General features: G+C 59.8%; 1 protein-coding gene across 2 annotated transcripts; it reads left to right on the top strand.

The window, feature by feature from the left end:
* The first annotated feature begins 4126 nt into the window (after positions 1 to 4126).
* On the top strand, positions 4127 to 9476 carry MIIP (migration and invasion inhibitory protein). 2 transcript variants are annotated; one of them, XM_056110934.1, is made up of 9 exons: positions 4133 to 4281; positions 4460 to 4774; positions 5125 to 5206; positions 7737 to 7845; positions 7917 to 7969; positions 8320 to 8449; positions 8553 to 8649; positions 9018 to 9149; positions 9305 to 9476. In XM_056110934.1, the coding sequence occupies exons 1-9, from the start codon at positions 4165 to 4167 to the stop codon at positions 9305 to 9307; spliced, it is 1038 nt and encodes a 345-aa protein (XP_055966909.1). In that variant the 5' UTR covers positions 4133 to 4164; the 3' UTR covers positions 9308 to 9476. The 2 variants fall into 2 exon arrangements, with proteins under 2 accessions (XP_055966910.1, XP_055966909.1); XM_056110935.1 differs by lacking the exon at positions 9305 to 9476 and having other exon boundaries at positions 4127 to 4281; positions 8320 to 8444.
* Positions 9477 to 10796: the final 1320 nt, after the last annotated feature.

The raw sequence follows: 10796 nt of genomic DNA, 5'->3' as shown, positions 1-10796 counted from the left end.
GCAAAAAATAAATCTAGAGCACCTACTGATCACTTCTGCCATCACAGCCTCGCTTGGACCAAGGTACAGGTCACTTTTCCACCATCAGTCCTGCTCGGGCCCAGGCCCGGCTGGTTAACCCACTAACCTGCCTGCTCTCCCCAGCCCTGGCATTGGTCTCCAGCGGGACCCTGATTATGATGCCAGTAAACCCCAGAGGTTCTGCTTACTTCCAGGCTGCAAAGATTGGTCCTGGGAAGGGACATAAGCTACTGTGATCAGTTGATATCTTCCACTCTGGTTTATTTGTTCTTAACGCTGAGTACCCACAGGAACAATACATTTGGTTATTCATAATCACTGAAGACTGAAAACAATCGCGATGACCTTTGGTCGGTAGATGCATAACGAAAAGGCAGCATATCCACACGCTCAGTGGAATCTCATTCAGACGAAAGGAACTGAACCATCAAATCCTGAACTGACACAGATGGAAATTAGGTGCACACTTTCTTCTGAGTTTGTGTGTGCCTGTGTGTGGAGGGGGAAGGGTTGAAGGTTTGGGGCCACACCCAGTGCTCAGAAGCTGCTTCTGACACTGTGCTCAGGGGTCACTTCTGGTGATGCTTGGGGGACCGACCATATGTGCTGCTGGGATCAAACCAGGGTTGGGCTTTGTGCGAGGCACATGCCTAACCCACTGCTATCTCCACCCTAGATCGTGTTTCTAAGTTCAGGTAGGTTATTGGAAAAGATTATTCATCAGATGATCTAATTAACTGGTACTGTGGAAAAGGCAGAACTGGAGAATCAGCTAAAAAAAGGAAACAGGAAGTTGGAAGGGGAGAGGAAGTGTGATGAAGGTGAACAGAACATAGGGTGTTTAAGCTATTCTATATGTACACTGAGTGTAACAATATGCATTTGTCAAAACTCATGGAACTTTATTGTACAAAGAACGGTAGAGATTTTCATGCATAGATATTTTAAAAAACATTTTTCTTGCCACACCCAGCCTTGTTTCAGGCTTACTCCTGGCTTTGGGTTTGGGGGTCTCTTCTGGTGTGAGGCTGAAGTGTGGCCATGACAGGCTCCACTTTTTTTTGGGGGGGTCATTCCCAGAGATGCTCAGGGGTTACTCCTGGCTCTGCACTCAGGAATTACTCCTGGCGGTGCTTGGGGAACCATCTGGGATGCCGGGGATCGAACCCAGGTCGGCCGCATGCAAAGCAAACGCCCTACCCGCTGTGCTATCGCTCCGGCCGCGACAGGCTCCACTTTAAGACCGAAAATCAGCAGGCCTAAATTTCAGTTTCCCCTATCAGAAAGTCCCGACTTCTCAGAAAACAGTATTACCCTGGGCAGATAAACCGTCCCATGGCAACAGCCTATCAGAAGAGGGGAAATGGGCAGTGGCGCCCAGCCAAGCAGAGAGGGCCGAGGGAGTGGAGTCACAGGACCGGACAGGGACCAAGAATTGGAAACGTAGTATTGGTCCCTGGAGTCACAGGACCGGACAGGGACCAGAACTGGAAACATTACCAGTTCCTAGAAAAAATGCTGTTATGTAACTAAGCCCTATTATATAAGCTGCTCAGAAGGTCCTTGTTAAGATTCCACTGTGTTGGATGAGACTTGGGCCCTAGCTCAAGCTAGCAAGAAAGGGGCCTTGCATTTGCATCCTCGTGTCTGGTCTGGTCAATGTGCCAGCGAAACTCCCTTCCAGGGACATAACACTGGCAAGTCCTGGGGACCATAATTTGAGGTGGTTTGGATAGAGCCCGAGGCGGCAGCATGCAAGGCAAGCGCTTTAAAGGCTGTCCTATCGCTCTGGCCCCTACCTCTTAACTCTTCTCTGACTTCTATCTAACACAAAGTAGGCAGGATAGGGGCTAGAGAGGTAATACAGCAAAAAAATAAAAAAATGTGTTACAGCGGGTAACACATTTGCTTTGCACGCGGCCTACAGGGGTTCGATCCCTGGTACCCCAGATGGTCCCCTGAATACAGAGCCAGGAGTAACCCCTGAGCATTGCTGGGTGTGGGCCAAAAACAAAACAAAAGACAAAGTAGGTGCGATAAAAGCAGGAATGAACGTAGCACCGCCCCAGCCCGGGCCCTTGTAATTGACAGTGGAGGGTTTCAGGGAGAAGACTCCGAAACTACCGCGGGTGAACGCGACTTAACCCGCGACCGGGAACTGGCCAATTGGAGCGCACCATCCGGAGGCCCCGCCCATGAAGAAGAATGACCGGCAGGGCGCGTTGACCAATAAGACGCTGACTCCTGCTCTTCGCCCCGCCCCGATGTTAAAAAAGTGGTTTCGGAACGTGGAGTAACGCTCGCCGGGGCGGCCTGAGCCGCGTCCAGCCAATCAGAGAGGCCGGATCGGGCCCCGCCCACCCACCGGCGCCGCGCCGGGCGGAACTGACCCGGAGGCAGCGGCCGGCCGCCGGGTTCCCGGCCTGAGTGCGGTGAGTGCGGGCGCCCGGCCGGAGGCGGAGGAAGCGCTCGGGGGTGGGGGGGGCCCACGTGCACCCCCCGAGGTTTCGGGGGGCCGACTCTCCCTTTCTCCGGCGCCCGCCCCGCCCCTGCGGCCCTGGTGCCTCTGCCCGGCGTGTTTGCGCGGCGCTGAGCTTTCCGGGGGCCGCATTGGCACTGTGCAATCCTGGAAGGCAGGCGGTGCCTTCTCCCACCCGGAGCCCGGTCCTAGCCCCCCGGGACCCTGGGCACGTTCGTGCCCGCGCCGCTCGGTCCGATGGGGAGCAGGGACCGCGGGTCAGGCTGTGTGATCAGATCAGGGGGCTGGGACTGTGAGTCAGGCACTTTGCCCCCCATCAGATAGGGAGCTGGGACCGCGCTCAGGCTCTGTGATCAGATCGGGGACGCTGGAACAGCGCTCAGGCTCTCTTTCCCTCCGTCAGATCGGAAGCTGGGACTGCGGCTCAGGCTCTTCGATCAGATCGGGGAGCTGGGAGTGCGGCTCAGACTCTGTCCCCATCAGATCCGGAGCTGGGACTATGGGTGGGACTCTTGATTAGATCAGGGACTGGGTTTCTGCGTCAGGCTCTGTTCCCTATCAGATTGAAACCTGGGACTTGGGATCAGGCTTTTTGCCCACCCCCCATCAGATCAGGGACCAAGGACTGCAGATCACACTCTGCCCCCACCCCCCCACCCCCCATCAGATCAGGGAGCTGGCACTAGACCTGTGGCCCCCTCTCCTCGCCTGCAGAAATCCATTCTGAAGAGCCTCCTGGGGGTGGGCGCCAGAAAAGCTACCGTCTTCCTCTTCTCTGAACTGGGGGACCAGGTCTGGGTTCCAGAATTCTGGCGTGGCAACTTCTCGTATTGACTGGGGTGCCAGTCGCTCACTTTCTCTCGACTTTGGTTTCTGCATTGGTGAAGGGAAAGGCAAGAAGGAACGGAAGACAGGAGCGAGGGATGAGTAGCTCCAGACACCTGGTGTGTCGAACTCCTAGGTTGTCATCCTTTACTTTCGTGGGCTCCGGAGTTGTTTTCCTAGGTGTTAAACGAGTCTCAGTCTGTAGTTGGCGTTGGCGTAGGGGGTTTTGTTCTTTTAGCTTGTTAGAAGGAGGGTTCAGTGGTGGTTGGAGTGAGGAGGGCGCCTGCCTTGCACTTGGCCCACCCGGGCTCAGTCCCTGGCATCCTGTATGGTCCTCCGAGCACCTCCGGGAGTAATTCCTGAGTACAGAGCCAGGAGTAACTCCCAAGCATCTCTGGGTGTGGCCCAGAACCAAATAAATAAATAAATAAATAAAAAGCGGAGTTCAGTAAGATCAGAAATGCAGGGCTGGAAAGATAGTTTAGGGGTTAAGGTGCTTGGCTTGCATGTGACCCACCCTGGCTCCATCCCCTGCACTACCTGCGGTGTCGTGAGCACTGCCAGCTGTGGCCCCAAAAGAATAGAAACAGATGATGGGAATGTATTGCATGCTCATCCATGCTGACGCGAGACATGCATGAGACATAACATGCACGGCAATCCTGAAACAGCCATGTTAGGAGGTCAGTACTGGGATCATCTGTGTGGCAGGTGGGGAAACTGAGGCACTGGGCAGTTCAGCTCCTCGCCCCGGCGTCTGGATCCAGAGCGCGGCCTCCTGAGTCTACTTCTTGCCTTTAGGAGGAAGCGAATGGCCTGGTGGCCGACGTGGAGCTTGGATGGCGGAGGCCGAGGTGCTCCGGCTGCGGGAACTCAACCTGGCGCTTCTGAAAAAGCTGACGGCTGGGCAGGAGACCGTGCGGCGCTTGGTGGCGAAGGCGCAGGCCGCCACGGGGGTGGGTGCCCATCCGGGAGCACCCGGGTGCTGGAGGGAGGAGGGGGCTGGAGTCGCCTCTTCTCCCTTCCTCGGAGGGGGCTGACCTGGGGCAAGAGATCCTTCATGGCTGGTGGCAGCTGGTGGGGTGAGTGTCTCCCAGCTGGGCCACACCCTGTGACTGGACTTCTCTGTCCCAGCCAAGCGTGGACAGCAGCAGCGGCTGCACCTCAGAGGCGCCTTCGTCCCGAGAGGTTTCCTCAGTGTCGCTGGTCCCCTCCTCTCCAGAGGAAGCCCACCCGGGCGATGCCAGTCAGAGATCCAGGCCTGGCAGCGCCAGCCCTGAGACGAGTCCTCTTCCACCTGCTGAGCACCCATGCCAGGAGTCCCCGTGTCCCGGGACACTCCACTCCACCCCCTCGGTGTCCGCCGCAGACTCAAAAGCACCAGAGTCCTCTGAGTCCGAGGATTTGGGGTTCCTGGATGCTCGGGCTCACCAGAGCCACCCTCTCCAGGTAGGGGGGCACACACCCAGCACTGGGCACCTCCTAGGGCCTCCATTTCTCTCTCACAATTGCCTACTGGGCAGCCGGCCCTGTTGGCTGAGGCTCTTGGGGAGGAACGTGAGTTGACCCGTGGTTTCTCAGCTTGACACGTGGTGGCTAGTCTTTCCTTTCCCAGAGAGCCCTTTGGGGGAAAAGATGTTGAGCCCATTACACAGATGGGAAGGCTGAGGCCAGAGTGGTCAATGTCACTAACAGAGTGCAGCCTCTGAGCCCCGGGACAGGACATCCCTGCTCTGCTTGGGTTTTCTAAGGACCAGCCTGTTGGCCCAGCCACTGACCTTCTGTCTCCTCCTCCTCAGGGCGTGACCGACCACACGGGACCCCCAGTCCCAGAGAGTAGCTGGCGCCTGCGACCGTACCTGGGCTATGACTGGATTGCAGGTGTGGCCTCGCCTGGGTGCTGTTCCGGGGGTCTTGGGGTTTGTGGGGAGACCCCGGGGGCCTGCACACCTGCAGTTTCTCTGGCTCTTAACCCTTCTCTGTGAGCTGCTTCCGCCCCCCCCCCCCGGCATGGGAGGGGCTCCAGGGCCTCTGCTGGGTGAAGGTCTGGGGGCCGAATGTCCAGTTTCCCAGGTCTCTGCTGGCCGAGGACAGGCCTTCCCGCCAGCTCATCCCCAGGAGGTGGCCCTGGCACCCCACATCCAGGACGCTGCCTGAAGCCGGCGTGTTTCTGGCTCACTGTTCGGGGTTTGGTGCGTGGGATGGTCCTTTTGCCGGCCTGGCGTGGGGGTGCTGCCGCCTCCCCCGCCCAGGGCACCCCATTTGGCACTTGGCATTCTCACGTGCCTTCCTCAGGAACGGGCTCCTTTTCGCGTTTCTTCCTCCGTCTGTACACGTGCTCGTTTGAGCCAGTGCTCTGGTTGTCTTTTGTGGTCCCTGAGGCTGGATGCAATGGTGCCTGCCACTCGGTGAGTGGCCCTAGAGCTGGCCGCTGTTTGGGTGGTCCTAGCACGGCACAGAGAGGAAACAGGGTGGCTGAGGTTCTGCGCAGTGGCTGGAATGGCGGGCACCCAGGCAGGGGGACTCGGCCTGTCTAGAGGGGCTTCCCAGGCTGGCAGCTCACTGCCCCACTTCCTGTCCCTGGGAATGTGGAATGTCACAGACGCAGGAGCCCCAGTGTCCCCTTCCTGGGGACAGTTGTGTGCACCTGTCTGGGCTGTCTGCCTCCTCCACTCGGGGTTCCCACATGGGGCGAGGGGGCTCCCCCCCAGGCCCGCTTCTCTCTGTCCGTGCGCCCGCAGGCCACCAGGAGCAGCTGAGGGGCGAGAAGGAGGGTCTTGTTCTCCAAGCACAGATTTCTGCACTTGGGAGACCTGAGTGATTGTAGGAGTTAATGTTCCTCCCCCAAGAACCAACTAACTGTAGCCAGGGAGTGGACAGAACCTCACGATCTGCCGGTTTCGTAGTCAGAGGTGGAGCTCAGGGCCCAGAGAGCGAGGACAGCAGGCTGCCTGACCCAGGTTTGATCCCTGGCATTCGGCTCCCCGAGCACAGCTAGGAATGATTCCCGAGTGGATGGCCAGGAATAAGCTCTGGGCACCACAGGGTATGCCCCCTAACACCAATGATAACAAAAATGATGAAACTCAGAATGGGCCTTTGTCCCTCCCTGGGTCTGTCTCTCCCAGGTGGGCAGTGTTCCCCACCTGCCTTCCCGGGGACACGCGTTTGTACCCTGCGTTCCAGCTGCCCCGATGTCCCTTTCCTAGGGACAGTTCTTTCTTTTTTTTTTTTCTTTTTTCATTTTGGGTCATACCGAGTGATGCTCAGGGGTTACTTCTGGCTCTGTACTCAGGAATTACTCCTGGTGGTGCTAGGGGACCATATGGGATGCCGGGGATCGAACCTGGGTCAGCTGCGTGCAAGGCAAACGCCCTCCCTGCTGTGCTATCACTCCGGTCCCACATTCTTTGTTCTTTCAGCCTTTCCTGGGATATTTATTTTCCTCATCTGCCCCTGTCCCCTCTGCCTCATGCTCTTGCGTTGCCTTCCTTGATACACACCATCCTTTCCTGCTGTGCCCTGCGTGGGCTTGATGCTCGCCACATTTCTTGCAGCAAGTCCCTCAGCATTCGGGAACATTCCCGGTGCGTCGGGAACGCAGCTCATCTGCCAGCCCTGAGCTGAGAGCGCGTCTCTCCTCACCCCCTGCCCACTCCTTCCCCTTCGCGGTTTTCGTATTGGGTCGGTGGGTGGGTTCCTGGCCCACTGACAGGTGACAGAGGCAGCCCCTGGAGAAAGCGGCCAGCGTCTCTCCCACCAATTCTAAATCCGACGGCCCGACGCTGTCCTTGTCGCGGCTGGACACTGGCCTGGGCTTGGCCACCTCCTGCTTCCTCTTTGTTTGCGCCTCCTTGGGCCTGGCGGTATGGGACAGCACGGGGCATGGTGGCCAGTCCCCCTCCCTGGAACTGGTTCTTCCCTTTGCCGCGGGGCCAGACACTGTGCTGGCCACCCCCGGTGTTCCCACCCGCCATGCCCCGCCTCCTTGTGCCTGCCGCTAAGCGTCCTAGTTTTTAGCTCCGGGCACCCAATTTCCACTTGGCTTCCCAGGCCATGGCACCGAGGGCTGGCAGACACACTTTGCTCTGGGTGACCCCAGACACTGTCTGTCACAGTCCTAGAGGCCACCGGCACTGTTGGGTTGTCATACACATCAGGTCTGTGCTCCTGGGTCAAGTTATTGCTCTAGAACCCTGGGGCGGGAGAGATTTCTCCCCCCCCCCCCAAACTCCCCAAACATGAATAGCGCCATGGTTGGGCCGTGGGTAGCTTTCGCGTGCATGGGGCTGTGTGTCCAGGTGGACAGAAGCTGAGAGACAGAACCAGGCATCCTGGGGCTTAGAGCGGCCTCCTGGCCGGCTGGAATCACTGCCTCAGCCAGTGGCCACAAGTGCTCTGCCCTCCCCAGGGTCACTGGACATCAGGTCCCCAGTCAGCAGCAAACCGGAAATCTTCTTCTCAAAGCTGCAGGAGTTCCGGGAGGCGAACCAGGAGGACTGCTTTGGCCACTTGCACGAGTGAGCATTGAGTGGGTGGCCAAGGTGGCCCCAGGCCTCTTGCTCGCCCTCTCACCCTCTTGCCCTCTCAGGTCCCCGTTTGCAGGTGTGCCGGCACCCGGTAACATCGAGGGGGACCACGAGTGTGAGTGTCTAGCCCGGCTGCCCCGTCCCTCTCCCAGAGTAGCCCCGGCCCAGCGGGAGGGAGCCTGGTCAGGGCTGGCCTCCGGGAGGGTTGGGCTGGCCCCTCCCCAGCCCTGTCCTGCCCTGCGGTGCCTCCTGCGCCTGCCCCCTGTATCTGTGCGTGCTGTGCAGTGTCTGTCACACAAGCTCCTGTGTCTGTGTGTCCCGGCACACATGTGAAGGGCAGGACTGCCACAGCCACACACGTGTGTGTGCTGGAGTGTGTGTGTGCGATGCAGACGGCGTGTGTCACACGAGAGCTGGCGGTGTGGGGCCTGGGGTGTGACCAGCCGCTGCACTCGGGCCTCGCAGGCATCTATTGCTACCGAGTCAACCGGCGCCTGTTCCTGGTGCCATCGGACCCCGACAGCCCCTGTCGTCTGTGTCGGAAGCCACGGGGCCAGGGGGACCCCGGCACGGAGGTGAAGCCAGTGCAGGTCAGGTGGGTGGGCAGGCCTGGGGGTGGGAGGCAGCCGGGGGGCGAGCGGGGAGGGCAGTGGCCCAAGGGATGCAAGAGGAGCCGCGTGACCCCCTGCTGTCCCCAGGGTGAGCATCCCCATGTCGGCCCTCGACCCCCCGCACCGGCCCCGCATCCACCGGCGGAAAAGCTTTGATGCCTCCGACACACTGGCGCTGCCCCGGGTGAGTCCTCCCTTCCCGTGGGTCGCATATCTCTGGGTCCCCTGCGCAGGCTGGGGTGCTGGCTAGGGAGGAAGCATCAGGGTGTGGCACCGCCCCAGCACCCAGCTCACCCTTACGCCCCGGCTTAGGGTGAGCCAGCGTGCCAGCTGCAGCCGGGCTGCCTGGTCCTGGGGGACCGTCCCTGCCCCCAACCCCCTGGACACACAGCCTGAGGGACCCTCACACCCCCCACACACAGCCTGAGGGATCCTCACCCCACACACACACAGCCTGAGGGACCCTCCCCCGCCCCAGCTTGGCTCTGTCCTGGTCCCCTGGTGTGCCTGGTGCAGCTCCGTCTCACCCCCCTCCCCACACCCCCCCCGCAGCACTGCCTCCTGGGCTGGGACATCCTCCCCAAGAAGCCTGAGCAGAGCTGCACCCCGAAGAGCCTAGACCTCTGGTCCTGCGTCCCCCCTGACGCGCAGCATCAAAGGCTGCCCGCCGCCAGCTCGTCCTTGGTATGACCTGGGGGGCCCTGGGGGCTGCAGTATCCCGGGGTGGGGGACAGAGCACGGGACCTCTCCCTTCAGGACCCCGTTCCCCCAGCCCTGACCCGGGGCACCCCTCCAGCCCCACACCTCCCCACCACTGACCGCCCCGTCTACCCTGGCAGTGACCCTGCGCGTGAGATCCAGGAGGGAGTGAGGCTGACCCCCATTCACCATGCAGGCCGACTGGGGTCCCGGCTGGGCACGCTGTAGTCAGAGAGGCCCAGCCCCTGTGGTACCCTGAGGACAGTGCCCGCTGCAGGGGTGCCACAGGGCAAGTCGTGCTCAGTGGGAGCTGGACCCGGGGTTGGGTCATCTGGGGCGGGGTGCGGGGGTTCCTGTGACATGCCTGTCAATAAAACTTGGATTCCCTGAAACCTCGGGACATGGGTGTCGTGTGCTGGTCCTTCCAGGGCCCTGAGGCTCGCTGGTGAGATGCTCTGGCCAAACCCGTGGGTGTGGGGGGGGAGGGGGCCTCAAAACTGGGGGCATCTGTGGAACGGCTGCCTGGAGGTCCCTGAGTCGGGGTTCCTCCCTCCCCACTGGCCCGGCCCGCATGATTCGCCCAGCCCCCAGGTAGGAGGCGCAAACCTCAGAGGGAAGCGGTGAGAACCTGAGGTGGAAGGAACGTGAGCTCATCATTTAGAAATTGGAGCAGGAGGGGCTGGAGCTATAGCACAGCGGGGAGGGCGTTTGCCTTGCACGCGGCCGACCCGGGTTCGATTCCCAGCATCCCATATGGTCCCCTGAGCACCGCCAGGAGTGATTCCTGAGTGCAGAGCCAGGAGTAACCCCTGTGCAATGCCGGGTGTGACCTCCCCCCCAAAAAAATTGGAGCAGGAAATACCATTTCTTAGGACTAGGCTTCACACAGACATGGGCCGGCCAAGCGCCTCACGCGCCCGCGCTTCCCTCATTCCCTCCTTCACTTGGCTGCTCGCTCCCTCATTCACTCATTCGCTTGTTCGCTTATTCACTCATGCCACCATTCTTTTTTTTTTCTTTTTGGGCCACACCCAGTGATGCTCAGGGGTTACTTCTGACTCTGCACTTAGGAATTACTCCTGATAGTGCTTTGTGGCGGGGAGGTGGGGGGGAGGCTGGAGCGATAGCACAGTGGGTAGGGCGTTTGCCTTGCACGTGGCCAAGCTGTCTGACCCAGGTTCGATTCCTCCACCCATCGGGGAGAGCCTGGCAAGCTACCAAGTGTATCTCGCCCGCTACCTGTGATGTATTCGATATGCCAAACATAGTAACAACAAGTCTCACAATGGAGACGTTACTGGGCCCGCTCGAACAAATCAATGAACATCGGGAGAACAGTGCAGTGCAGTGCTTGGGGGACCAAATGGGATGCTGGGGATTGAACCTGGGTCGGCCACATGCAAGGCAAACGCCTACCCGCTGTGCTGTTGCTCAAGCCCCACAACTCACTTATTTACTCATTTACTTGTTCACTCCTCTGCCCATTAGGTCGCTCACTCCCTCACTCAGACCCATGCCTGAGTCCCCGCATGCGTACCAGGCGCTGTCCTAGTCTCCCAGAACCTGCCCTGGGACAGAGGCCAGCACCACCCGAGGGTGGAAACTGTCTAGTGGGCCCAGCCACACCCCTGA

Source organism: Sorex fumeus, unplaced genomic scaffold, assembly GCF_029834395.1.
Source record: "Sorex fumeus unplaced genomic scaffold, SorFum_2.1 ptg000011l, whole genome shotgun sequence".
Taxonomy (NCBI): Eukaryota; Metazoa; Chordata; class Mammalia; order Eulipotyphla; family Soricidae; genus Sorex; species Sorex fumeus.
Note: the sequence above shows the minus strand (reverse complement) of the source record. Positions and strands in the feature narration are given on the sequence as shown.